At 51.5% G+C, this 27,767-nt stretch overlaps 1 protein-coding gene across 1 annotated transcript in view; it reads left to right on the top strand.

The window, feature by feature from the left end:
- The window catches only part of THSD4 (thrombospondin type 1 domain containing 4), a 485,342-nt gene that overhangs the window by 34,819 nt on the left and 422,756 nt on the right, over positions 1-27,767 (top strand). Inside the window, 1 exon segment of the mRNA XM_032469213.1 lies at positions 925-994. Within this exon segment, the coding sequence (XP_032325104.1) occupies positions 925-994 (70 nt within the window).

Consider the following 27,767-nt stretch of genomic DNA (forward strand, 5'->3'; position numbering starts at 1 on the left):
ACAAGCACATGGGACGAGCGGCCTTTGTGCAGGGACGCTGGGACAGTGCCGCTGGCGGTGCGACGTCAGGGGGCTTTGGGCGCCTGATTCACTGGCAGTACCTGTCTCTCCGCTGACTGGCTGTGCCGGGGGTGCTCCCCTCTGCCGTCCTCAGTGGTCCTTCCAGGAGATGGGGACGTGGGGCTCAGAGGCGTTAGCTTACCTGGGATCGCCCCTGTGGGAACGGCGGAGCCGGGCCTCAGCCTACATGTGTTTGAGTCCAAAGCTTCAGGCCCTCCCAGCACACCCTGCTGTCTCGGGGCCAGCTGGCTCCTGTTTCTACACCTTCTCTTTATTTGATGACAAGCTCTAATCAGGGCTGGTGACAGTGGGGCTTAACACAGCTAATCCCACCCACGGAGAACGTAAGTGACACTAAAGGATGGCAGAAGAGTGGTTCCGAGGGAGCTCGGGGGTGTGGGAGGCCCTCCCCCGGCGGCTCGGAGCCCCGCTTCTGGCCTGGCCTTGCCACCTGCACGAGGACAGGCCGGCACTGCCCCTTACCTCTGTGCCCGGCGTGGCGTGTGAGCGCGTGCGGTCCTCCCAGACCGCAGCCAGCTTCTGTCGTCGTCCCCATCGTAGGAAAGTGAGGCTCGAAGAGGTTACGTGCCCTGACCTGGAAACCTCGCTGGTGAGCGGCTAAGCGGGGTCTGACCCAGGCCGTCCCCACGCTGTGGCCCCCCCCGCAGCACACAGCTGCCTCCGCTCCCGTGGGGCCGGCCCTCCGTGTCCCCTCTGGGTTGCGTCCCCTCTGGGTCGCATCCCCTCTGGGTCGCATCCCAGGGCCCGGGGTGGACGCTGCGCTCCCTTCCGCCGTGAGACGCAGAAGCACCTTCCGCCTGGAGCTTACTCACCGCCCCGCCTGTTGCTGTTTTTCCTTCCCAGTGTCCTGGCTTCCCTCCTGCTGCTTGGGTTCCAGCTCGTCTGCCCACAGCCCTCCACTGAACACAGAAAGGTAAGCCAAGGCCCGTCAGAGGCTCTCCGGCTCTGCTCAAGGGGCTGGGGCCCTCCAGTCACCACGCTGGGCTCTGTTCTGTTTAGAGGGGCATCACCGCTGATTCTCAGAGGAAGCCCCGTTTGTAGGATGGTCACCGTCCTATCCCTCCTAAGTCCTTGGAGCTTAAACACAAAGCTGGGGCGGGGTGGGTGTAGAGTGCACGCTTAGCGTGCACGAGGTCCTGAGTGCCTCCGTTAAAAAACAAACAAACAAACAAACAAACAAATCAACCTAATCCCCCCACCAAAAAAAACAATGAAGCAGGTGCCCAGAGTCAGTCCCGGATCCCAAACAGGGCTGGCTTCCCTGCGGTGCCCACTGAAATGCGCAGGTGAGGGGAGGTCGGGGGTGGGCCCTCCCCGCCTGGAGTGGAGCGGCTCCAGCATGGAGCTTCCCACCCGGGGCACCAGCAGGGCGATGGGTGTGGGTGACCTGAGAGAGAGCTGCAGTGCCAGCTAACGCTGTCGCTGTGTCAGAGGGAAGCATGGAGGGACCACGGTCTTCGGGAGGATGCAGCCCCTGCAGCAGCGGCCAGGCGGGGAGGGGGCAGGGGACAGGGGCCCTCGCTGTCCTCTTCCCCTCCGTCCCTGCTGGTGACTTGCTTAGCAGAACCCAACCAAAGGCCAGAACACCAAACATCCCTTGATGGAGCCCTCAAAGGCCACCTCTTGGGTAGCAGGGCTGGGTGAGAAGGGTGGACAGGGCTTCTGGAAGGACAAACGGACAGTAGCAAGCATGCCGCCCATCAGGATCTACGTGTCTCATCATAAATGAACTATTCACTGACGCCCAGACAAGCCCAGTGCTGTCCCACCACAGACAGGCCCTCAGGTGCCTCTCTTCTCCCCAGGAGCACCCAGGTCTGCAGACAGTGACGTGCAGACACTTCTGAGAGGAGCAGCAGGTCAGCCATTTGTACGTGGGGGGGACTGACCTGGCGGGAGCCCCTCCCGGAGAGGGCTCCCCTCCCTGAGAGGGCGCTCGCAGGGGACGCCCAGGAGGGAAGGGAGCCGGGAGCAGAGGGCATGTGCAGGCCACCTGGACAGGCCCCTTCTCGGGAGAACTTCTTGGTGTTTCTGTCTGATTAGTCTCATTCCCTTGAGGTCTGTGGGTTATGCTCTGCCTTTACTTTCTGGGCCAGAGATGAACCTGTATCGTGCCATTCCCCCTCCCCGCCAAGACCCTACTTCTGGAAAACCGACGTATTGGCAGGGCAGCCTGGAGCTTTGGGGCCCCAGGCCCTACCCAGCAAGGCCGGAGGCAGGGCCGCAGCCCCGGTGGGCCGGGGGTGGGGGGGAGCACTGAGCCAAAGAGGGTTGCTCTTCAGCCTTAGAGCTCCTAGTGGGACTTCCCCAGTTGGGTTCTGGACTTGCTTGGGGCCTGCCGGGACTTCCCTCCTTGCTCTCCCTCCTGTCTGGGATGGGGAGTGTCTGTCCTGCACCTGTCCTTCTGCTGTACTCTGGGAGCACAGACACGCTTGACCTCGCAGATTCACGGTGGGAGAGCAGTTTACTTCAGGGTGACTCTCACCTCGTGTCTTACCCGTGTCTGATTAGGTGATGTTTAGGTGAGACTTCGGACCTGGACTTCAGTACTGACGCTGGAACCGTCAGGGCGTTCAGAGCTGTTGGGGTGGGGTGAATGTACTTTGCACGCAAGAAGGCTGTGGATTTTGGGGACCAAGGGGTGAAATGCTGTGGACTGTGTCCCCCCAAATTCATATGCTGAAACATAAGCCCGAGCGTGGTGGGGGTGGGGCCTTTGGGCGGGTGTTTGGCCATGAGGGATTAGTGCCCTTATAAAGACGGCCCCGCAGGGATCTCTTGCCTCTTTTGCTATTTGAGGACACACGGAGAAGAAAGCTGTCGATGACCCAGGACACGGGTTCTCCCCAGACACCAAAATTCACGGGCCCCTTAATCGTAGACATCCCAGCCTCCAGAACTGTGAAAACTAAATTTTCTACAAACCACCCAGTCTATGGTATTTTTGTTACAGCAGCTAGATTGGACAAAGACAACTGTCTGTTTTCACTATGAAGTTGTATTATTTATTAGTGTTCAGAATTATCCCGGTGGTTTATCCTAAGAGTTGAATCAATCTACCAGGGCTGTTTTTGTGTTGTCATTGTTCACACAGACCATCAGACGTGAAATGTTTTATAAGTGGTCAACTTGCTTTGCTGTTTCTCTTTTCAAGTTCACCTGAATGCTATATATGTCGCCTGAACAAAAGGTTCACACAAAAAAGTATTGCCTCCGTATTTCTTAAAGAAAGTACTTTTTCTGAGAAATTTTTAAAGATCGGTTTATGAATTACTTTAGGGTGTTGAATTTAAAAGTTGAGCAACAAGCTTCACATCTTGGAGTGTGGTACCTTCTTGTCAAGCTACCCAGAACTTTGCAGTAGAAAGATAGACTAAGAAGATTTTTCAAAATCGTTTACAGATCCCTTTACTTGGGAAACATTAATTTTAGGACAGTTCTCAAATATGGTTCTGTGCATCGTAGCTGCCAGGATCATTGTTATTGTCATTCATTCCAGAGAAGAAAGGATTCATTGCTTTCTTGGTGGTGAACTTTGTGATGTCTTATTGGAGCTCTGGGGAGAGCTGGCTGTCAGCCTGCCTGGCTGCATCCTCAAAACCCTGGAGCAGAAGCAGTGCTGGCAGTAGTAGCACCCATTTATTTCTGCAACGTAAGAAATAAGGAGATACTAATTAAAACAGAAGTAGGAAATTCTTTTCTAGAAATGGCCAGTTAGAATACTTCAGGATTTCTGGGCTACAAAGTTGCTGTCACAACTGGTCAACTCTGCTTTTGTAACACGGAGCAGCCATAGACAACATGTAAATAAACGTTCACGGCCGTGTTCCAATAAAACTTTATTTACAAAAACAGTTGGTGAGCTGGGTTTGGCCTGTGGCCCACAGTTTGCCAGCCACTGCTCTGGAGTCAGGATGGAGAGGAGTTAACTGAAATTACTGCATATGTGTTTTGGAATTTGAAGTTGGAAACTGTTCCCTCCTGGGACCTTAAAGAACAGAAAGGATTTGAAAAAAAAAGTATTTTTTTTCATTAAAACATAAAAATTATGATTGCTATCAAATTGTTTTCATTGCTTAGATAAGTCATAATTGAATTCCTGCTGACTGATGGTTTTGTGGCAAAATCCGCTCCCAGTCTATAGCAGAGAGCAGCGGAATTAGGGAACCAGTTGTGGTCAGTTCGGAAGGGACCGCACTGCTAACTTGTGCAGGCTGCAGTTTCGTATGCCTATGAAAGCTACCCTCTAAAAGACATCTCTTTTCCTTTCTCATTACTATAGTGTGTCCAATTTTAGCATATGGAAGCATTTCTACAGCATAAGTTATTCTGAGGAAAAGACATAATTTGTAAATGCTGTCAAGTAAACTATGCATTTCTAAATGCTGCTCAGGTGACTGGATTTACCTCCGTAAAAACTGTCCCGTAATAGCGCGGGAGAAGGGGACTCTGGTGCGGAGGGTGAGCTCACTTGGCATATTTCTACCCAGAAGCCTTCCTCTTGCTCCTGCAACCCGGATGGTATCACAAAGGCCTGATTGCTCAACCACTGTTCTTGGTAATTATTTAATGACACTTGGCAAATGATTACGTTTTAAACCTCTCCGTGGCTTCATTTGCAGATAAGGTAAGATCAAGAGAGGAAAAAAGCTTGACCAAGACTTTAAGAAAAACCGTACGTTGTTGGTGAGGAACAATGTGTAGACCGTAGAAAGCTTCGAGGTGAACGAAACTGCTCTGCTTGCCGGAGAAGTTCACCGTGCACGGTCAACATAATCTATTTAGGAAAGAATCGTCAAACATACTTCATTCCTACAAATGGAAAAACATACATTTTAATCACAACGACTTACCTTGGTTTTTTTTTTTTTTTAAGTTTACTTTTTAATTAAAAGTATGCACGTTTACTATAGTGAATTTAGAAAACAGTGAAAAAGTAGAAGAAGGAAATAAAAACTCACTCCTGGGAACACTGGTCAAAGAGAAGTGCTCTTCAGTCTGTCGTTTATAGAAACTTCAGAACAGAAAGAGCAGAGACACTACAGCATGGAGTGAGGGTGAAGCGAGATACTTGTTGTGGTAACTGATCAGCAAACCGCAGCGTGAGCAGCAGGGCACCGTGGCGTGGCTTCAGAGCCTCCTGTCCCCATGTGCCGCCGCTGACTTCCAGCTGCCCCTGGACAGCGCCCTACAGGTGGACACTGAACCGAAAGCCAGCCGATGGAAGGACAAAAAGAAGTTTTAGGTAACATAGAATGTCTCATATTGTTGCTGCCATATGCAAAAAGAAGGAGAAGAAAGCGTTTCTAGAAGAAACTATATGAAAATATCGTGACGATGTGAGGTTGGCAAGGATTGCTCTAACAGCACACCCAAAGACTAGCCAGAAAAGAATGGAGCTCATTGAAACGGAGGACTTTTGTTTATCAAAATACACCATAAAGAGTGAAAAGATGAGCCAAAGACAGGGTGAAGGTATTCACAATGATATATTTGACAGAAGATTTATACTCAGATTGTACAAAGAGACTCTACTAATCATTAAGAAAGTTAAAAAATTCAGTTTTAAAATGGGCAAAAGACGTGAACAGACACTTCCTGCAAGGGGAAATTCTAATAGCCAGTACGCATATGAAAAGATGCTCAGTTAAAATCATTAATTAAATAAATCATTAGTCCCTAGAGAAATACAAGTTAAAATGAGACAGCACCGGGATGGCTTAAAATGAAGCCTCCTGACAGTACCAAGTGCTGCGGAGGATGTGGAGCAGCTGGGACCTGCATACATTGCTGCTGGGAGTTTAAAAGTAAACCCCTTTGGGAACCTGTCGGCAGCATGTGTTAAAGCCAAGCCGAGGCTTATGCAGCAGCCTGGCTACTCTGCTCCTGGGTGTTTACCCGAGAAAAGTGAGTGGATGTATCACCAAGACATACATGTAAAAAAGTTCTTAGAAGTTTATTTACAGTAACTCAAAATTGGAAATAATCCAAAGGTCTATCAGCAAAAGGATGGATAAATAATTTATAATATATCCATACAAGATAGCATTAAACGGCAAGTTAACAATAGACATCTGCTTCCAGCAAGATGGGAAAACAGGGCTCGGATTTGCTCTCCCATCTAGAATGAGAGCAAAATGACCGAGAGAGAGCAACAGAGACCACATTTCCCACAATCCTCTCACCTGAAACCATCAAAAGAAAATAAAACCAGACAACACATGTAAAAGTGTTTTTAAAAACACTGGACATCGGGCAACAAAAGACAGAAATGAGAAACAAATGAGCTGAATTCTAAAACTCCCCCAGCTAACTGCCCTGAGAAAGATTTCTGTCCTCGGAGTGGGAGAGGGAGATGAGAATCCAGGTAGAACCTTAGAATTCCCCGAGTTAAGGAGGTGGACTTGACGGTCCGGGAGCCCATGGTGGTGGGCGTCTGCAGGGCAGCGTGTGGAAGGAGGGAACTGCACAGAGGGAAGACGACAAGAGAGCTTCAGACTTTCTCCTCAAGGACACAGCACAGCACTGGTCAGCACGTGTGTGAGGAAGCAGCCCAAGGCCAGGAAAGAATTGTCTGAAAGGATGAAAGGCAAGAGCATCCAGCACTCACACGGGAGCAAGAACAGTGACTCCTCGTAGCAGCGACACTTCAGACTCCTAACCCAGGACGCACCGGAGAGGATGCTCAGGAAGCTCTCGCCTTGGTTCTGCGTCGCTCTGGACCTGACAGACGAACTACAAAAGCTCTACTGAAAGGATCAAACTGTTTCTAAATAACTTAGCTGTCCTGGTTCAAGTCTCCAGAACACAGGAGAATAAAAATATCCAGCACCCAACAAGGTAAAATGCAAGACACCTGGTGTTCAGTCAGAGACCCGCCAGGCACGCACAGAAGCAAAAGTAGATGAGCATGATTTTCTACAGTGAGGAGAGCAGTGAATCAACGGAAGCCAACTCAGGACTGACACGGATTTTAGAATCTGGAAACAAGGATATTAAAATTATTAGAACTGCATTCCATATATTCAAAAAGTTAAGTAGAGGATTGGAAGATATGAAAACACTCAATCAAACTTCTCAAGATGAAAATGAAAAGGATACCAGATGGGATGGACGGAAGACTAGACAGTGCAGAAGAAAAGGTAAGTGAACTTGAAGGTGTAACAATAGAAACTCTCCAAGATGAAATACAGGAAAACAGATTTTTAAAAGATGAACAGAGCAGCAGTGAGCTCAGGGACAGCTTCAGGCGAGCTTGTGTACGTGCAGTTGGAGGGTTGGCAGGAAAATGTTCTTAAAAATTAGCAAATGTCCCAAATTTGATTAAAACTATGAACCCAAGCATATCAACGAGCTCCACGCACAGAAACATAAAGAAAGTGGCCGTGTGACACCAGAATCAGGTTGCTCAAAGCTAGTGAGAAAGAGAACAAATTCTAAAGCCCCTGGAGGGAGGGGAAGACACCCTCCATCCACAGAAACAAAGACGAGGATGGCAACAGATTCTTGTCTGTTCTCCTCGCTGTCATATCTCAAATGAGCCTCATCAGGAGACAGAGTGGCAACATCACCGCAGATTTTGTAGACGTTGACAGGATAATAAGGGACTGTTACGAATACTTTTTTCTTATAAATTCAACAACTTAGATGAAAAAGACAAATCCCTTGAAAGATACAGACTACCAAAGCTCACTCAGAAAGAAAGAGATAATCTTAATATTCTTATATTTATTAAAGAAACGGCATTTGTAGTTAAAGAAAGAAAACTCTAGGTCTTGATGGCTTTACTGACGAGTCCTTACAAACAGTTAAGGAAGAGATAATGCTAATTTTGCACAAGCTCTTCCAGAAAATTGAAGAGGATTAAAAACTTCCCAACTTACTCCATGAGACCAGCATTACATACCAAAGCCAAATAAAGATATTATAAGATAAGAAAACTTAGGTGATCGTTCATCGTGAACACAGATACAAAAGCATGAATAAATTTTAGCAAATTAAATCCAACATTATAGGAAATGGTAGCGCACCATGAATAAGTCGGCTTGATTCAAGGATCCAAGTTTGGTTCAACATTTAAAAATGAATTGATACATTTCATCACATTAACAAACTAAAAAAGAAAAATCATATGGCTACCTGATTAAGTGCAGAGAAGTCTGACAAATTCTGACATCCATTCCTAATAATTAATTCTCAGCAAAGTAGGAATACAAATAAACTTGCTTTAACCTGATAAAGGACACCTGCTAAAACCCTGCAGCTCACCGTCTGTCATGGTGGAAGACTGAACGCTTGCTTTCTAAGACCAAGAAGAAGACAAGGATGTCTTCTCTTACCACTTCCCATCTACCTTGTACTAGAAGTTCTGCCTGATGCTGTCAGGCGATAAAAAGAAATAAAATGAACAATAGAAAAATTAAATTATAAAAGAATATCACATACCATAACATGAAAAACCTGAAATACTTAGGGATAAATCTGACAAAAGGTGTGAAAGAACTGTGCACTTACCACTGCAAAACATTGTGAGAGGAATTAAATAGGACTTAAATAAATGGAGAATTATACAATGTTTACGAGTCAAGAAACTCAATACCATTTTCTCTAACTTGATCTATAGATTTAACACAATTGCAATAAAATTATCAGCAGGCTTTTTGCAAAAATTAACAAACTAATTCAAAAACCTATGAAATGTGGAGGACCTAGAATAACCAAAACAAATTTCAAAAAAAGGAACAAAGTTGCAAGAGTTACACTACCTGATGTTTGCATTATTATAAAGCTGCAGTGCTAAATATATCATGTTCTTGGCATAAAGGTAGATAAACAGACAGTGGAACAGAACAGAGCACGAAAATAGAACCACAAATATACGGAAAATTTACTTTTGACAGACATACAGAGGTAACTCAGTGGAGAAAGGTTAATCTTTCAATAATAATCCTGGAACAGCTGGATATCCACATGCAAAAGAGTGAACTTCAATCCATACCTTGTACAATATGCAAAAATCAACTCAAAATTGATCATAAGTCTGAATGTGAAACTTAAATCTTTAAACCTTCTAGAAGGAAACAAAGGAGAAAATATTTGTGACTGAACCTGCCAAAGATTTTATTTTTTATACACGTCATTAAACTCATGACCCATAAAGAGTTGATTGAATTTTATCGAAACTGCTAACTTCTACCGTTTCAGGACACTCGTAAGAGAATGAAAAGACAAGCCACAGATTGAGGGAAGATATTTACAAAGCACAGATTGATAAAGGACTTGTGTTCAGAACACACGAGGACTCAAAACCCAGTCATAAAGAAAAACAACCTGATACAAGATTTGGCAAAAGATTTGAAATGATGCTTCACCAAAGAAGATACAAAGTTTGCAAATAAGCTCATGAAAAGACGCCCGAGGTCATTAGTCAGTAGGGAAGTGCAAATTAAACCACACTCACTAGAGGAGCGAAAATTTAAAAGACCGATTGTACCAGGTGCTGAGACCATAAAGCTATTAAAGATGAACTGCTCGCCTAAGCAACACTTCGCATGAATTCATTCACTGAATCCACTGAAGACATTCTTAGTGACTATGAGAAGCCACACACAGAAGTACCTGTGGTCTGATTCCATTTCTGTTTAGTTCGAGAACAAGCAAAGCTAATAGGTGGTAAAAAATAAAATCAGAATAGTGGGTCCCATGGGTGACAGGGGCAGGGTGGGGCTGACTCGTAGGGGCCATGCGAGGAACTTCCAGGAGGCTGGAAATAGGCCCCGTCAAGACCTAGGTGCTGGTTATTTAGGTCTTAAAGGTGCGCAACGAACGTACATCGTGCGCTTCGTGTACGTTACACCTCAATGAAGAAAGGGAAGAAGAAAGCGCAGAGCGTTAAAGGCCGGTACTGAAGTGGCCGGGGCGGGGAGGGACGGCGCTGGGACGGTTCCCAGGGAACAAAGGCGGGCCTCAAAGGGCAGTGTGAGACGTGCTTTCATCAGCCAGCGCCCGGCCGGGAAGCCCTGTGGACTCGGAGGCTGGCTCTAAAGCAGGCACTGTGTCTTCTGCAGCTGGTGTCTGTCAGGCCTTCTGTTTCTAATGGTGTAAATATAACTGGCTGCTTCTGAAACATTAGGAGTATTTCTACTTATGAGAAATGAAGAAATTAAAATGAAAAGACCTTATTAAGGACTGGGAAGAATGTCAATGCTCGTTAATTCATGCTGTGCCAGATCTCTCGGGTTCTAATCCAAGGGCCGAAAAGTCAAATTTGCTTCTGTTACAAGTGCAGCAGCAAGCTTGGGCTGGGTGTTGGGAAAGCCCTTCACGACGCAGCAGAAAGAGACCATCTTGGCTCTCGCTTGGGCGCATGGCGCATTCCTGCTTTCTTAGCCTTTTTCTGGTTTGGGGCCAGGGCTCCCTACCAGATCTCTGCTCTTTTTCTGAGTGCGCTTTTTACCCGTGGGTGGATGGCACAGACTGGAACACAGCGTAAACCTCTCTGCCCGGAGCCAGTTCCCACGCTGGCCGCTGCTCGCCGACCTCCTCGGCCTCAGACAGGGGTCCGCCTGCCCAGCCCTTGGGGCCCGCTTTGCCTTCTCCAGCCCTGGCTGACTTAACTTGGATTGGGGTTTCATCCTCCCAGCCTCTTGGTATCTGCCAGATCTCTCCTGTGGACAAGGGGTCTTGGTCCCATCTGTCCTGTGTCAACTGCCCGCCTGGCGCCAGGGAGACAGGAAGGAAGTCATCCCCTCCCCATCATGGCAGCTCTGTCTCTGACCCATTTGTTAACCCCTGCTTGCTTCAGATCCCTCCTTCTCTAGATTGTGAAAGGAGCTCTTATCTCCAAATCAAGAAGTGAAACAACAGGGACCTTGGCTCACGTGCCCAATCCGTAGGCGTCCGCGGAGATGTTGAGGGACCGTCAGAGGAAGCGGTCACCAGGGATCAGAGGCAGTCATCCCACAGTTTTAATGGCAAAAATGATATCCATTGAGTTTTGAGTGTTCCTTTCCTATGACAGCCTGTGCCCTGAATTCTTTAAAAAACTATTTTTGATATCCAGTTGCTACTAGTTTCAGGCACAAAAAACTTTATTTTTCTATATTGTGAATATTTCTTTTGTTCTAAGTGTTTTTCCTGCTTTCCAGAAGTACACACAACCCAAGTTTATAAATTCCTTCCTTTGGAAGTTTGTAGTTCCGTTTGTAATAGTATTTAAAAATAAAAACATTGTAAATTTGTTATTATTGTCTGAACAAACTCAACTCGAACACCCATACCTCAAATGCGATCTTGCTACAGACAAGCCAAGTTACACAGAATAGATTTTGTGTGTTTTGACCCTAACAAAGTGACTCTGGGACTATAAATAGTTATAAGGAAAAAAAAGAGTATTTTATGTACTTTCATTTTTTCCTTGAAATTTCCATTCCCTCCCACACTTAGACACACAAAACCCAAACCATAAAAAGGTGTTTTTAAAATAACTTCTAAATTCCCCACTATGTTATGTTTCCAGGCCAGATTACAGTTAAAACAAAGTTTTAACAGACAGAGTAACTTATCACTTAGGCCGCAAATCTTGGTCCTTGGAAAAGAAAATGAGCGGAGCCATCTTACGGCCCTGGTGCTGTGTGTGTGTCAGCGGTCCCCCTTCTCTTCCAAATGATGGCGATGTTTTCTGTTCTTACCGATGGGGGGATTCGGCAGGTGGCATCGTCACGTGCCAGCCGGCTGCCCTCCCTCCACAGGACGCTCACTCCTTGGTTAGTCTGGAGAAATAGAGAAGTCAGTGTACTTGTGTTCCTAATTTTATTCCGTTTGTATTGCTTCTCTTGTATTTTTGATGCATGTGTTTACTTATGGCTAAGTTCTTTTTTATTTTTTCCATTAACTCATCAAACATCACCAAGTGCCTACCGTGTGAACTTGGACTCTGAAGCCAGACTGCCTAGTTGATATCCTGGCTCTGCTGCTTACCAGTTCTAGACCTTGGGCAAGGTCCTGTGCCTCAGCTTTGTCGTCTGTAAAATGGGGCTGATAATAGTACCTACTGCGTAGGTTGTTTCGAGGATTACGTGAGTTGTATGTGAAGAGTTCAGGATGTTGTCTGACCCAGTAGGTACTAGGTGCGTGTGGCTGCCATTGTTTGCTGGTGCTGTTATGACAGATGCCAGCCTTGAACTACGGGCTGCTACCCAAACAGGCTGCTTCCCGAGGGGCTTCCCTTCTAATGGCAGGGATACGGTTTCTACCTACGCCCATTTTATCGAGACCAGAGTTTTTCTGCCTCGGCGCTGTTGGTATTTTGGGCCGGGTAATTCTTTGCTGTGGGACGGTCCTGTGCAGTTAGCAGTTCAGCAGCGTCTCTGGCCTCGACTCGCTAGGTGCCAGGAAGACGCTCCCCCAGCTATGACAACCAGAAATGTCTCCAAAATCGCCTGCGGTGGGCGACCGCCCGCGTGGCCAGATGAGGCTGCCTGCAGGGGCGGCGGGGAGGGCCCCTGCTCCCCAGGGAGCCCCTGTCACTGTGGCCACCTCCTCCATGAGCCTGGTTGTGAAGATCCCTGTTACGCGTTGCAGGCGCCTCTGAGCCACACGCTTGGAACCACAGGGAGGTTTCTGCTGGAACTGCTGCGGCCCCCGCAGTGGGAGGTGCGCCTCTTTAAAACCTCCCCCCCCCCACCCCCGGGCTTCTTTGGGAAGAGGAAGGAGCTCTCTTCCGAGCATATAGGCTCAGGGCTGCCGTGAAGACAAGCCCCGGCCCTTTACGGTGTATCACCTGGGGAAGCACCGGGGGTGACGGACCGCACACGAGGAGGCCCCTGGGGCGTCTGTGAGGCCTTGGCCCCTGGTCCCCGCTGCGTCAGCACTGACGGTTAACATTGGCAGGACGCTCCCCGGGCGCCAGGCTCTGCGCTGAGCACGCGCCCAGGACTGTGCACGCTTGCCCTCGAAGGCAGGTGTTTCCATCCCCGTTTTACAGGCGGGGAAACCTCAGCTTAGAGACCCTGAGACCACAGCTACCAAGGGGCAGAACCAGGAATCGGACCCGGGCAGCTGGTTCCAGAGTTCTCGACCCCGGCGATGCCTGTCTTCATATCTGCCCAGGAAAGCCGCAGCTCACTTCTCGGAGTGCCCCTGTCTGTGCCCTAACTGGATCTGATCCTGTCACACACAGCTGTCCAGCAGTAACTTCAGGCTGACCGGAGATGCGACAGGAGTGACTTTATTTTGTTTTGTTTGCATGGTAATGATGTCACAACCGGGACCCACCCTGTGCCCCACCCCTATTTCTTGGCTTTCCCAGTGCTAAAGACCACACCTTTTTCTTGCCTGTCTTTAGGCTGACCGGGAGCTTCTGCTAACCAGCAAGGCGCGCTGCGGTGTAAACCAACCTTGTGGATTAGATTAGAACTTCTGAGCTAAGCCCTTGGCTCACAGAACGTACCTTGCTGGTCCCAGGTGTCCTAACACCTCAATTTCCCAAAGACTAACCACTTTAAAACTATTAACTCTGTAAGCAAAAAGCGATACCCCTCTAGTTCTGCCCCAGACACAGAACTCCACACAAGCCCAGACGAAAGAGTGTAGTGTGGAAAGAGAGTCACGCCCACGTTAAAGGCCTTTGCTAGAGTCTTACTGTGTTGAATGGTGTTCAAGCTGTGCTGGCCATTGGAGGGGTGGTGTCTCTTCCCCCGTTACTATGGCAGTTTGCGCGATACCTGATTTCTCTCTGGCCTGCCTTGGTTTCCTTTCGCAAGGCCGCCTGGATCTGCTGTAATTTTCCACTTTTATCAAAACCCTTGGCTTTCAGATTGTTGTCCTTACAGTTTTAGTAAAAGCATCAGCATTTGTAGAAAACACTCAGAGCAAACGGAAGTGAGTCACAAAATGCCAAAGCACAAGTGCACGAGGCAGAGCTGTGCCTCTGAGTATTCGGGGGAGCCCTGAGAACACCCTGTCCTCTTTCTTTACTCTCCTCTGCGCCTTTCACGGGAAGACACTCCACATAGGTGCACAGGCTGACGGGAGGCGGGGGTGGAGTCCAGTTTGGAATTCATCATCCATGCAGAAAAATGTGCCAGGGGGTTAGTTGAGCACTTGTGTGTGCCCGGCACGTACCAGGCACCGAGGATGTGGCAGTGACGTACCAGCCCCTCCCTGGAGGAGCTCAGAGCCTACTAGGGGTGATGAATAGTGATCGCTGGGCAACCTGGGAGTTGCTGTGACCAAGTCTGACCATTGAGTTTGGGATCTCAGAGGAGAAAGGTGATGCTCATGGTGACACCTAGCATTTATTGAGCACTTTCTACGTGCTCGGCACTGTACTTTCTGCACATTATCTATTTTGTAACCCTCATGCCTGTGTGAGGTGGAAGCTTGCTCTTATCCCCATTTTGCAGATGAGGAAATTGAGGCTTAAGAGAAATTCCTGAGGCTGAGTCTTAAAAGCCAAGGAGGAATTCTTCAGGGAGAAGAAGAGGGGAGGCAGGAATTCTGGGATGAGGGAAAAGCAAGTACAAAATGAGGCAAATGGGTGGGATGGACGACCTCTGTGTCGCCAGGGGACATTGGGAGCTGGGGTTTCGCCATCCGGTTCTGCCCATGGTTAAGTGATTTCAACCTCCTGCCCTGTTTCTTCACTGAAGAGCAGCCCGTGCTTCCCAGCAGCCCCGTGCAGCTCCCTTCCGCCCTCCAGCCATGGGCGCTCACCGCGTTGTGTAACTCAGCCTGTGACTGGGGTGAACTGCTCAACCTCCAAGTGGTTGTTTACAGGCCTCCGACCTCGAGCTTGGGGGAAACCACAGCTGGCCTCTCTGGGGACGGCGTCGCGGGGCTGGCAGGGTCCCCGGGTGCTGGGTTCTCGGCCTTCCAAAACGGTCTTCAGGTGTCCTTGGGAAATTCACTTAACCTCCGTGACATTTGCTCTGTCCCTCGGAAGCTCGAGTCTGTGTCCCCGGAAGCCACCACAGGGTCTAGACCTTTACCCCCATCAAGTGGGGGGTGCCAGTGAAGGCAGGGCGGTTCAGGTGATCAACTACAGTGTGAATGAAAGCCTTTAAGCAGCTCAGTGAAAGGTGAGGAGTAAGGTTCCTTCAGTGGCCAGTCGTGAGCGGTCAGAGTCCTTCTATGTGGAGCTGGCAGAGGCTGGAGGCGCCAGGAACACTGTCTTGGCCTCTGCTCTGTGCAATTTTAGTTCGCAGCGGGTGGGTACAGATGGAAGCAAACTAGAGGTGGAATTTTTTTCCATACATGGGGCATGCTGGTGGAAAAGCAGCCTTTTTGGCAGGGGAAGGCCAGTTGAGCAGGACAGAGAAGCCTGGAGCCGCAGGCTGTGCCTTCTGAGCACTTCTCCTCCGCAAGGGCCGATCCCCAACACCGGGGTTGGGGGGCGGGGATCACACTGAAATCTCTGCTAACAGGCAAGGCCCTGCCGGCCTCCACACCCTCTCGCCTCCTCTCAAGACTTTCTGGAAAACAGAGCAAAAACAATGAGGCAACCCCAAGGGTTGATGAGAATTGCATTCTCCGTGCAGCCCTGATTACCCTGCTGCGCCTTTGTCCTGGGAACCCCGTGAAGGGCCTGCCTGTCAGGTGTCTGCCTCCCTACCCGGCGTAATCTGCACTGATTGACTTGTCCATTGTCCCTCTCTGGAGCTAAAAACAAAACAGGAAAGGCGGCTTGGGGGGATGGAGGGGAGGTTTCCCGGCATTGGACACAGGCTCGTTCCCTCTGAGAAACTTCCATCCACCGGCGGTGACTCTGAGAGGGCCGTGGCTGTGGAATTAGAGACAGATGCTCAGCTGGCCATGAGCAGATATTAAACTGTGTTCAACTATGCAAGCCGCATTTCTCATGCGAGGCGCGCTTCAGCCTTACATCAGCCCTTCGGCTGCATTTGCATTTCTATACGAAGGAAATAAAAGCGGCATGTCACTTACTCATTCCTGTTCCTGACCGGTTGTTCTTCTAGCTCTTGTCTCCCTCGACCTCCGTCGGGAGCGGCCCCCAGCCTTCACTCTGCCAACCTTGCTCACAAGGCCCGGGGCTGGGGCGGGCGGAAGGATGCGTACGACGAGGCTGGCTTCAAGCTCGCCCGCCGTGCTGCGGCGTTGGCGGCCCTTGTTTGCGCCTCTTATCCTGATAACAATGGTCACTAACACCTTTCCACTCTCAGAAGTGATCCCGTTTTAACAGTGAATGACATGGTCACCCCACTCACGCGCGTCCAAGTGCCTGTCAGCTAGAAGAGGCGGGAAGTATGAAGAGAGGTCATTTCAGAACGAGGTAGAGACGGGAGGCAGCGGAAGTCGGTGGTTGGAGGGGGCAGGGAGTCGCCGGCGAGGAGACTGACGGGGAGGCCTGGGCTTCAAAGGATGAGAACGGCCCAGACAAAGCGGGCAGGGGGCCTGGGTGAAGGTCGGCCAGCAGCACGAGGAGCGGGGCGTGTTCGGGGTTCTCACGGGGCCACACAGACGGAGGCTCATCTGAGGGGAGGCCAGAGTGGACCGCAGAGGTGGGGGGACGGATCTGGAGGGCTTGAAAGCTAGGAAGGAGCTTATGCTCCACCCGGAGCCCAAGGGAGGCCTCAGGGACTGGCCTGGGAAGCTCCCAGGGAGCAGGAGGTGAAACTGCCCCGGTCTGGGCCTGGTCAGCCGAGTACCAGCTGCAGATTCAGGATCTGAAGCTGCCCCTGGCTTTTCCCGCCAGTCTCCCATGTCCCGCACCATTAACCAGGCAAATTAAAATTTTCCACACATGACAGGGGGAGGCAAATGGATGTTCTGGTGTCTTTGGTTTCCTCTAAGCAGAAGACTCCAGCCAAGAGTTGACATGAGCTTGCTGTTTTAACATCAGCTAAAATCATTATTTTAGCATGGTTTTTTGACAGGGAAAAACCAAAAGCATCCATTTACGGGAGCAGGCTGTGCAGGCAGGACGGGTAGGCCCCTCCGAGCCTGCCGAGCGTGGCCCGCCCTGGGTGCTTCTGTGTTCCGTGGGGCCATCATCTTCGGGGTAATTTTGCTCGACTGTAGTCAGAGCCAAGGCTCCACATGCACAGGGAAGCTGTTCGCTTGGTCTGGGTCCGCGTCTGTCTCTTTTCTTCATTCCTGTGTTCTTTCCTTCAACTAAAGCCATTTATCAGGTGCCCCGAATGTGGCCACACCCTAAGCTGGAGGCCCTCACTTCACCATCACAAGGACAGTCCAGGCCTCTGAGATCGGAGCACGCCCGCCCATTTTACAGGTGAGGAAAGTGAGGTTCCGGGGGTGAAGAGAGCTACTTGCGGAGGCTGGCAATGCGTGCTGTTGAACACATCCCCAGGGCGGTTGTCGCCCAGCAGGGTTCCAGGAGCAGTCTGATCGTTTCCAGGGATGCTGTTGAGGACGTTAAACGTCAGACAGAAAGCAGTGCCAGGTTAGCGGTACCCAAGCCAGAATGTGCCTCTACACCAGCTAAGGAGCTTTAAAAATACAGGTTCCTGGGCTCTGCCCCGAGAGATCCTATTCTAGTGGGTCCTGGCAAGCTTAGGAATGTGTGTGTGTGTGTGTGTGTGTGTGTGTGTGTGTGTGTGATGTTCCCCAGGGTACTGGCTCTCAGACTACACCTGCAACAGCATCCCCGGACGGCTTGTTAACACACAGACGCTGGGCGACCCTCCCCAGAGTGCCTGGTCCAGGAGATCGTGGGTGGGCTTCCCGCCCCAGGTCCTGGGCACCAGCCTGACGTGCGCCGGGTCCCAGTCTCCCAACAGCCTCTGTTCAAGAACTTCCTCCTGTGCTCTCCGAGCTGGCCCTGTCTCCGGACCCTCTGGTTATTTCAGGCCCCACCATGTCTTCTGGCTTCCCAGCGTGGGATCTGGGCTGCGTTCGGCTCCATTATCCAGCCAGGGCCCGTGTCTGGCCCGTGTTTCCTTCCTGACACCCTCACAATGGCCGTTCTTACCTGGGCCTCTGCTGCCTGGAGCTGGGTTACTGTGAGAACCCTCCAGCGAGGGAGCCACCCGCTTCCCAGTCTCACTCTGTCCCATCTACACATGGCTCTCAGAGTCCTCCTTCTGATGCGGCCTCCCCTGCTCCCTGCAGACACCTGTGGAGCGTGCGCCGTGCGTCTGTTATCAGCCCCACGACGCCCTCATGAGTCAGCGAACGCTATTATCGCCCCTCGTTTACCTGTGAGGAGGCAGAGCCTGGGGATGGCTGGGAACCTGGCCAAGGCTCTTACCCCAGGACAAGTGGTGGAACAGAAATCCAGACTTGCTCTGGGCTTGTGGACCAGGCTGCGCTGCCTGTCGCCCGCCGGCCCTCAGCGGCTGCTCAGCACACGTAAACGAACACGAAGCTCCCCGGATGGGCACGCAGGCTTTTCCAGATCCGCCCTCGCCCACCTTGCAATTTTATCTCCTTTCATCCCGCCGTGTAGGAGTTAGTTCCTTGTGAACCAGTGCACTCCTGGGTCCCCAGGCCACATCACTCTGTTCTCCTCTTCAGAGTTTTTGCCCAAATGGGTGGTGGCATCCAGGATCCCCGGAGCAGGGCCACTCCTGGACCTGAGTCTTCTCGGCCTCTGCAAACTTTCTGAACTTCAAAAGCCTTTTTCAGTGTGCTTGCTTGTGCTTTACATTCCTTTCGTTAATTTTAACGTGAAACTGTTGTGGGCTGTTTTCCGGGTATTTCAGAGCCGTCGTCCTGGCTGGGTTACAAGCCCTGGAGGGAGGAGCTGTGTCACAGGCTTGGTTCAGTGTCCTGCGCCGTTGGATGCAGCGGCCAGTCCAGCCGCGTTGACTGTCTTGCCCCCTGCTCCTGTGCGGCCCGGGGCCGGGGCCGCCCTCTGGGAGCGGGGCTGGGAGAGGCCGCCCGACCCCCCACCTCCTCCGCGCCACCGGGGTCGCCTGCTAGATTAGTTTTCCATCCTTCGTGGGAGTCATTTTTCTTCATACGTTTCTGTTTTTAAAGTTTGAATAAAATGGAGACTTGGCTGTACACCAGGGAGGTTTAGGAGAGAAATGAGCAGTGGGACCTCCCCAGCCAAACCTGGCTGCGAACCGCTGGCTGCGCAGGAATACATACGCACTCCAGCGGAATCGGGGGGCCGCCCGGGGGGCACTGCCGGTCCCGCGTTTGCTCAGGGCTGGGCCGGCTCAGGGACGTCTGAGCAGGGCCGTCCTTTGGCATCTGAAGTATCCAGTGTCCGCGGGGGACTGGTTCCGGGGTGCCCTCGGCTCCCAAAGCCTGTGGACGCTCAGGTCCCTCATAAAAAATGGCACAGCGTTTGCACACAACCCAAGCACATCCTCTTGTGCACTTTAAATCATCTCCAGATTATTTGTACCTAACCTAATGTAAAAGCCACAGGGATCATTGTAAATACGATGTAAACTATGTAAATAGTTGCTGGCAAATGGCAAAGTCAAAGTTTTGCCTTTTGGAAATTTCTGGAATTTTTTTCCAAGCATTTTTGATATGAGGTTGGTTAACCTGCAGGTGCAGATCTCATGGGTGCAGGGGGCCGACCACGAACACCGCTCTCCGGTGGGCTCCCTGCTCCATGTCTTCTGGGACAGACTGGGTGTCCATGGTCAGCAGGGCTGATTCTGCTTCTGGCCTGCCTCTGGCCGACTGGCGCCGGTGGCGTTTGGGTGGGCAGCTCATGACCAGCCGCATACGGAATTCTGTGAATGATTAATACTAACAAGCCAGGAACAGAATGACACCCGACACAGGGATATGACAAAAGTGCAGTAAAATCTGGGCACAAGTGATACCATTCTAATTCATAACTGCTAGGATTTCTAGATCTTTCTGCCGCCTGGATTGTGGTTCTAGGCCCCTGTCACAGAGTCGCGGTCACCTAGAGGAAGAGCCGCTGGGCTTGGCAAGAGCACTGGCGTGCCATGAAGGACATGTGAAGTCTGTGTCCCGGGTCTTTCTTCCCTTTAGTCCCATGATAAAATGTGGTCCCCACATCCCTTCCCCACAAGCTCAGGCCACGTTTCCTGCCACCGGGTAGGAGTTGCCACCTCTGGCTTCCAGCAGGAGCAGCAGCCTGCCTCTGAGAAGCCCGGCCCGCCCAGGGCCTCAGCACGGAGCTGCGCAGAAGGCTCTGGAAACCATCTATCACTTCCACATCCTGGGCCCAGGGGATGACTCAGGGAGCGTAAGGGGACCAGTTCCCCAGGACCCCGTCCCGTTGGCCTGCTTTCCTACTGGGCCCCATTCCTGTTTGTCACTCATTTTCTCACCAAAACTGAGGCTTGGCCCTGAAGGTGGGCCCTGTTTGGAGAGTCCTCCGCAAACCCATTTAGATCCTGCCAGTCTGAGGCCGCACCTGCTTTTCAGTCTCCGGTAAGTGCTTCGGAAAGTGCGCACACTCGAGCTCCCAGACACCAGCAGTTCCTGGCCTCCCGGGGCACCCACTTGGGACATCCCACGTGCACTGTGGGATCAGACGACCCGCAGCAGTGGCCTCACGGTAGAGGCCTGGACACTGTGGCCGGTGAGCACCCTGTGGGCTGTCACACCTGGAATCCCAGTCGGAGCCCCGGCTCTGGGGGGAGCTGGGGGCCGGGGGAGCAGGAGCAGGAAGGAAGCAGCCTGGCCTGCAGGAGCCCAGGGCAGGGCCGGGGCGTTCTGTCATTCTCCACGGTGTGGGCCCCGCCCTCCGTGCTCCCGGGGCCCGTCTTCATCAATCAGTGAGTATTTATTGACTGCTCTATGCGCAGGGTGTTGTGTTAATCCGTCACAGGAGGCGGAACAGCAGTAATGTTTGTGGATGTGCCTAGCAGGGCCCAGTCCAGGGGAGAGGCTAAAAAATGTTAAAAATCTTTAGGTCTGGACATGCAGATACGACTCTGCTCCAAAAGATTAAAGAACAACTGAGCATTATTGGGTTTGGTGAAGGACAACCTCTCTGCTGGGATCCAGGGGGTTGGGAAGGCAGAACTGGGAAGAGTTCGCTGGATGGAGGCAGGCAGGGAGGACAGTTCTCTCGTCAAGTGGAGTGTGTGAGACGGACGGGGGTGAGGAGACACTGGTGGCGGGGAAGCTAGCTGGTAATGGCAATGATAACAAGAGTAACCGACCACTGAGCGTCCCCCAGGGGCCAGAGGCTGCACACGTGATTTCCGTCTTACTCAGCCCCACAGAGTGCACGAGGAAACGCGGACTTGCCCACGTTGAGCAGCCCACCCAGAGCCTAGAGGCGGTAAACGGCAGAACCAGCACCTGAACTCCGGTCTGCCTTCTTTCACAGCCCTGGCTGGAATAAGTGGGGTTTTCTTAAATTATGAATTTGGGATTCAAATTAGGGGAGTTACAATCAAATTGAAAGGAAGGGTCTGATGAGAGACATGTTTGAAAGAATCAGGAAGACTTGATAACTGACCCGTCTGAAGGGCAAAGGAGACTTGGAGGGAAAGAATGGCTGCATTTTGTGGCCTCAGATACTGGAGACCGTATGGCCAGTGGACACCAGGTGCCAGGGGAAGAGGTGACCTCGAGGGGGTGAGGCAAGAAGGTGCTGTGATGAGTTTCAGAAATGTGGCAACCAGTGATATCACTTATATGTGGAATCTAAACAATAATACAAAAGAAGGTATATGCAAAACAAACGGACTCACACATACAGAAACAAACTATGATCCAGCAGTCCCACTTCTGGGCATATATCCAGAGGGAACTCTATGCTGAAAGACACATGCACCCCAATGTCCACAGCAGCACTATTTCTAATAGCCAAGACATGGAAGCACCTAAATGTCCATCAACAGATGACTGGATAAAGAAGCTATGATATGTGTATACAATGGAATACTACTCTGCCATAAAAAAGAATGAAATAATGCCATTTTCATTAACATGGATGGACCTAGGGATCATCATTCTAAGTGAAGTAAGCCAGAAAGAGAAAGAAAGATACCATATAATATCACTTATATGTGGAATCTAAAAAAAAAAGACACTATGAACTCATCTATGAAACAGAAACAGACTCACATACTTAGTAAACAATCTTATGGTTACTGGGGAAAGGGAATGGGAAGGGATAAATTTGGGAGTTAGAGATTTACAAATGTTAGCCACTATATAGAAAAATTGACTTTTAAATAAGTTTCTCTTGTACAGCACAGGGAACTATGTTCAATATCCTGTAATAACCTTTAGTGGAAAAAAATATGAAAACAAATATATGTCTGTATATGCATGACTGGGACACTGTGCTGTGCAACAAAGATTGACACATTGTAATTGACTGTACTTCAATTGAAAAATAAATAAATAAAATAAAAAAGGAAAAAAGAAAACAAACTAGCAGCTACCAAAGGGGAGGGGCAGGGAAAGGGGCAAATTAGGGGCATGGGATTAACAGATACAAACACTGTATACACAATAGATCAGCAACAAGGACATTCTGTGTAGCACAGGGAAATGTAGTCATTATCTTGTAATAACTTTTTTCCTGTGTTTTTTCTTTTCTTTTCATTTTCTTTAAATTGAAGTATAGTCAGTGTACAATGTGTCAGTTACCTCTGGTGTACAGCATAATGTTCATCACACATATACATACATATGTTCATTTTCATATTCTTTTTTATTATAGGTTACTACAAAATATTGGATATAGTTCCCTGTGCTGCACAGAAGAAACCATTTTATCTATTTTATCTATGCTAGTTAGTATCTGCAAGTCTTGAACTCCCAATTTATCCCTTCCCACCCCCTTTCCCCTGGCAACCATAAGAGTGTTTACTATGTCTGTGAGTCTGTTTCTGTTTTGTAGATGAGTTCATTAATATTCTCTTTTTTTCTTTTTTCAAGGTTCCACATGTAAGTGGTATCATAGGTATTTTTCTTTCTCTTTCTGGCTCACTCGGAGTGACGCTCTCCAGGTCCACCCATGCGGCTGCAGGTGGTGTACTTCATTCTTTTTTATGGCAGAATAGTATTCCATTGCATAAATATACCGCATCTTGTGATAACTTTTAAAGGTATAATCTGTAAAAATATTGAATCATAATGCTGCACACCTAAAACTAATGTCATATTGTAAATCAACCGTACTTCAATTAAAAAAAAAAGAAAGGTGACATGAAGGTAGCGGCAGGACGTGCCAGGTGCCAGTCAGTTGTCTTCTCCGACTCAGGTTGTAGACAAGCTGTGAGATGGACGAGCAAACATGGGAGGAGAAAGTGGCTTGAGTCAGGGGTTGGTTCTGGAGGGAGCGGAAGGATGGTGGTGGCAGAAGTAGCCGTCAGGGATTGGGGAGAGGAGTAAGGATGGTGTGGTGGTGTGCGCGGCGGCAACTAGCCACGGAGCTGGTCCCCGTGAGCGGTCAGGGCGCCGCGCGTGTCAGGCAGGGCGCGGCAGCGCTCTCCCTCCCGCGTGCACTCGGGACAGCCCAGCCCACACACTCAGGAGGTGGCTTCCATGGACCTGGCCTTGTGTCAGGGGCAGGAGAGAGAGACAAGACCCTGCTCTTAAAGGCTTGGGAACCCTGAAGCAGACCTGAGTTGGAACGTGTCTCTTCCGCTTCACCCAAGCCCGTTACTCCCTGAGCTTCTGTCCCCTCCTCGGTCGGATGGGCGTCCTAAGACCTGCCCCCGAGCAGGCGCTGCTGCTGGGAGCTGTGCCGGGTCCCGCGCTGCCGCGTGCACGGTGCTCCCCAGGCACCTGGGGCTTCGTGGGGGCTGCTCGCTCATGCTCGGGACCCAGAATGACACGTCAGAGAAGGTAGGGTGGTTTCGGGGGGCTCTGCCCGCCCGACTCAGGGAGCCCACCTTCCTCAGGAGGGCATCCTTTCTTCAGTGGTTTGCGCTGTTCGCTCAGTCAGGCCTGGTTTCTGCTGCCTCCTGTGGCTTTTCAGTACTGGGGAGAGTCTCCTGTTTCTAGAACTTTCCGTCCTTTAATGTGTTTTTTGGCCCAGATGTTCCAGTGGAGCTCCCTTTCATTTCTCTTCCCCGAGTTCAGACAGAGGCAGAGCCCCACCCCCACCCCCACCGTGGGCTGGTGGCGCTGTCACTGGCCACGCTGCGGGAAAGCACGCGGTGCGCCCCATGGCAGACGAGCAGGTCCCCAGCGGCCCCGAAGGCTGGCCGCACAGAGGAGCCGGATGCACCGTGCACTGCGTGGAAGGGTCCTTGTCCACTGGGGCCCGAGGGCTGCAGGGCTCTGTGTTCATCCGCCTGGGGGTCTTTCTGCCCCCTGCACAGCCTCCCGCAGACTAGGAGGGGCAGAGAGGGCTGAGGGCATGGCCCTGTGTGTTTGGCACTGTTGGGAGACTGGGGTATGGGGCGGGGGTCTGATGCCCACAGATGAGGGCTCTGGGAGGAATCCGTGTGTGACCCACAAGCTGGAGGTTGGGAGGCTGAGAGGGGGACGAGATCAAAGGAGGGACCGGAAAGGCCACCAAGGTGCCCCACGAGGCTGTGCTGCGCGAACCCTGCCTCCTCCCCGGCTCGCCCAGTGGGCAGCTCCGTCCCCCAGTTCTGTGCAGTCAGCCTCCCCTGGGCCTGTATCCAGGGCAGGGAGATTCCTGCACGTAAGGCTAGGAGGGCCTTTAGGGGTCAGCCGTCCCTTCCCCGCTTCCTTCCTCCCCCAGGTGGCAGTTGCCTCAGTCTCCCAGGTGGCTGGAGGAGTGTGAATCACAGGTGTCTCAGTGTCACAAGTGTAGCTCTGGGCCTAGAGGGCAGAGCGGGCCAGAAGGATGCTGGCCTCCAGGCTCAGGAGCTGGCTGACCTTGCATGGTCTACCCCTCTGCCTGGCCAGGAAGGCCTGGCCCACGAAGGCCAGCCGGGATGTGTGGGCTCTAGGTGCAGCTGACTCTCTCTGCAGTGCATCTGGGGACACACCGCCATCTCTGCTGATATGGACGGCCCAGGTACCTTTGAGTAAAAATTCACCTCCAGCCCGATCGTTCCAAGGGCCCTGCCTCAACCATTTAATGAGTCAGAGCAGCGTTCCTCTTCATTCCGACTGACCACTTCCAACCCGGGTACCTTCCTATTTAACCTCAGCAGTATCAAGTTTAATCAACTGGCATAAGAAGCTCCCTATTAATAGAGTCACTGGAAATCCCCTGATGTGTCATTCTATTTGCGACCTTGTTTAAAATTAGCCCATATCAACATCCACTAGCGGTGCACCGAGACCCAGATGGGAGAGCCTCCCGGCTCTCTGCTGGGTCCGGGGCTCGTTGGAGGCGGGGCCCGGCCCCGTCCCGAGGCCCCCCCACGTGCACGCCCACGGGTGCACTCCCCCCGCCGTGCACTCCTCCGCGAGCACGCCCACGGTGCACGCGTGTTCCCTCAGGACCTTTTCTTCTTCCAACTTTGTACCCCACCCCCTTCCTCCTCAGTCACGATGCTGATGCTCTGGGGACTGGATTCTTTGGCTCTGCACAGGCCAGAAATGGAACTCTGCAGAGAGGAAGGCTGAGCGGTGCCAGGGTACCCCTGGCTCACTGCAGAGCAGGGCTGTCTCATCCTCAGCACCACTGACAGTTGCGGGTGGGGGTAGGGGAGACTGTCTCGTGGATGGCAGTGTGCCAGCAGCATCCCTGGTCTCTACCCTGTACATGCCAGTGGCGCCCCCCCATACCCTCAACTGTGAGACCGAAGATGTGTCCAGGCACTCTCTGATGTCCACTGGTGGGCAGAACTGCCCCTGATTGAGAACCATTGTTCTAGCAGCAGCAGCAGCAGCAGCAGTATTTCCGAGGCCTCTGGGACTTGCCCCAGGCCTCTCCTTCAGTCAGGAGTTTCCAAGGCCACTCCAGCAGGGGTGACTGAGGGCCTGTCCCCCAGATTCCTGGGCCCAGCGTGCCAGGACCTCATCACTCCTCGCTTTGGCCTGTGGCTTGCTGAGTCCCCATTGCTGCAGGCAGGCTGGCCTGCAGCTTCTCTGACCTTGCGTGTCCGGGCGACCGGGGGAAGGGGTGGTGGAGAGAGCTGAGAAATCCTGGGCTGGTGTCCCAGCCCGGCCTCTCGCTGGCCGTGTGACTTCAGTCACCTTGTGCATTATGCCAGCACTGTGTCCTGGTGAGCTGGCCACGTCGCCCAGCAGTGTTACGGCCAGGGCCGCTGAAGTGCCTGAACCCTGCAGTGGGATGCCCAAGGGAGACGGGCCCCCAGGACCGTAGCCGCTGGGAGACGAGGGACCGCATGGCTGGTCAGAACGCATTAGTTACGACCCTGAGCGGGTTTGTGCTGAACATCAGCTCATCAAGGCCATTGTTTCGAAGGAAGAAAAGGGTTAAGTGTTTGAGCGTTTCCTATTTGCAATAATAATTTTTTTTCATTTTCTGTAAGAATTAATAAAGTGTTTTTCATGGCCACAAAGTATATTTTGGTAAAGAGTGTACACCATTGTCATCATGAGCCACTGTTAAAATCAGTAAAGCACAAAACTGACATAAGACGTCGGGGGCAGGGAGCACTGGTCCCGGCGCCGCAGCCCCGCTCACGAGGCCCCCTCGGGAGGACGACGCCATGTCGGTGGTGTGGGTGGCGGCTCGGGGAGCGGCGGCACCTCCCACGCCCCAGGCTGGCTTCCCCGGGACTCTCATCTGGCCGACATCCGTGTGATGCTGGTCGTGCTCATTTTTAATCACTCTCGTTGCATCCAATTTACAGTAAGAGTTACGTCGGGAGTAAGATGCCAGAAAACGCTTCATCTGGGTCAGTGCCCAATGGCTCCCAGTGCAGCGTTCTGATGCAGCCCAAGTGGATTATATAGCTGGGATTTGAGGCCTAGATGGAACCTCCTGTCTTCTATGAGCCCGAAGCAGTGGCCAGCCCTCTCCAGAGCTTGTGAAGAAAGAGGTGGAGGGCCCCATGCCGTGGAAGAAAGGGCCAGAGGATGGAGGCTTTCACAGTGGTACCTCTGCTCGCCAATAAACGTGGTCCAGGCCACGTCCGGGCTTCTAAGCAATTAGGTGAACGCGTCTCCTGTGGATAAAGCGAGGCTGATGCTGACCTCACAGGCCTGGGCTGTGCGTGAAATGAGCAGACCCTAATGCAATGCTCCTTACCACCCAGCACACTGAGGCTCAAGCCCCGAGCAGCTTGAAAATCTAAAGGGGCCTCTGGCTTCCCCAAACCGACCCTGCCCCGCGCGGGGCAGAATCCGCCTGCCCTCACAGCCCTTCCTACGGCGCCTTTGGTCTCCCACGTAAGTGACTGCGAGCATTGGAAACAGTTGTGGTTCTTAATGCAGTGATATTTCCTCTTCGGGGACTCTAGCCCCTGGTCTGGTTTCAGCAACTCCCAGCCCAGCCCCAGGCGAGGTTCTCGTTTCTTCCCCGTCTAACGGGGGGAGTGTTTGCGTTTGCATAGGGTTTCTAACGGGCTGTAAGCTGTTGGCTCTGAGCGGGATTCTTGGTTCAGAGCCAGGGAGAGTGGAGTGGAAACGCTTGGGGAAGCCTGTGAGTGCCGCGGAGGGGCCCCCTGGGCTGAACCACGTGGCCGCGTCCGCACGGCAGGTGGACGTCCCTGTTCACCTGACAGGCAGGAGGCGGGCACTGCTGGCGTGATGTGTTCCTGAGCAAGGACGCTGGGCCGGGCAGCCTTTTCTGTGAATGTCTGGGGCAGAAGTTTCACATTAAGCCGGAGACTGTTAAGAAGGGCCTTTTTATTTTTATCATCCCAGAAACAGTGGTGGGAGCTTCCAGTGTGCTGCTGGAGGTC

This window comes from Camelus ferus, chromosome 27 (genome assembly GCF_009834535.1).
Source record: "Camelus ferus isolate YT-003-E chromosome 27, BCGSAC_Cfer_1.0, whole genome shotgun sequence".
Classification (NCBI taxonomy): domain Eukaryota; kingdom Metazoa; phylum Chordata; class Mammalia; order Artiodactyla; family Camelidae; genus Camelus; species Camelus ferus.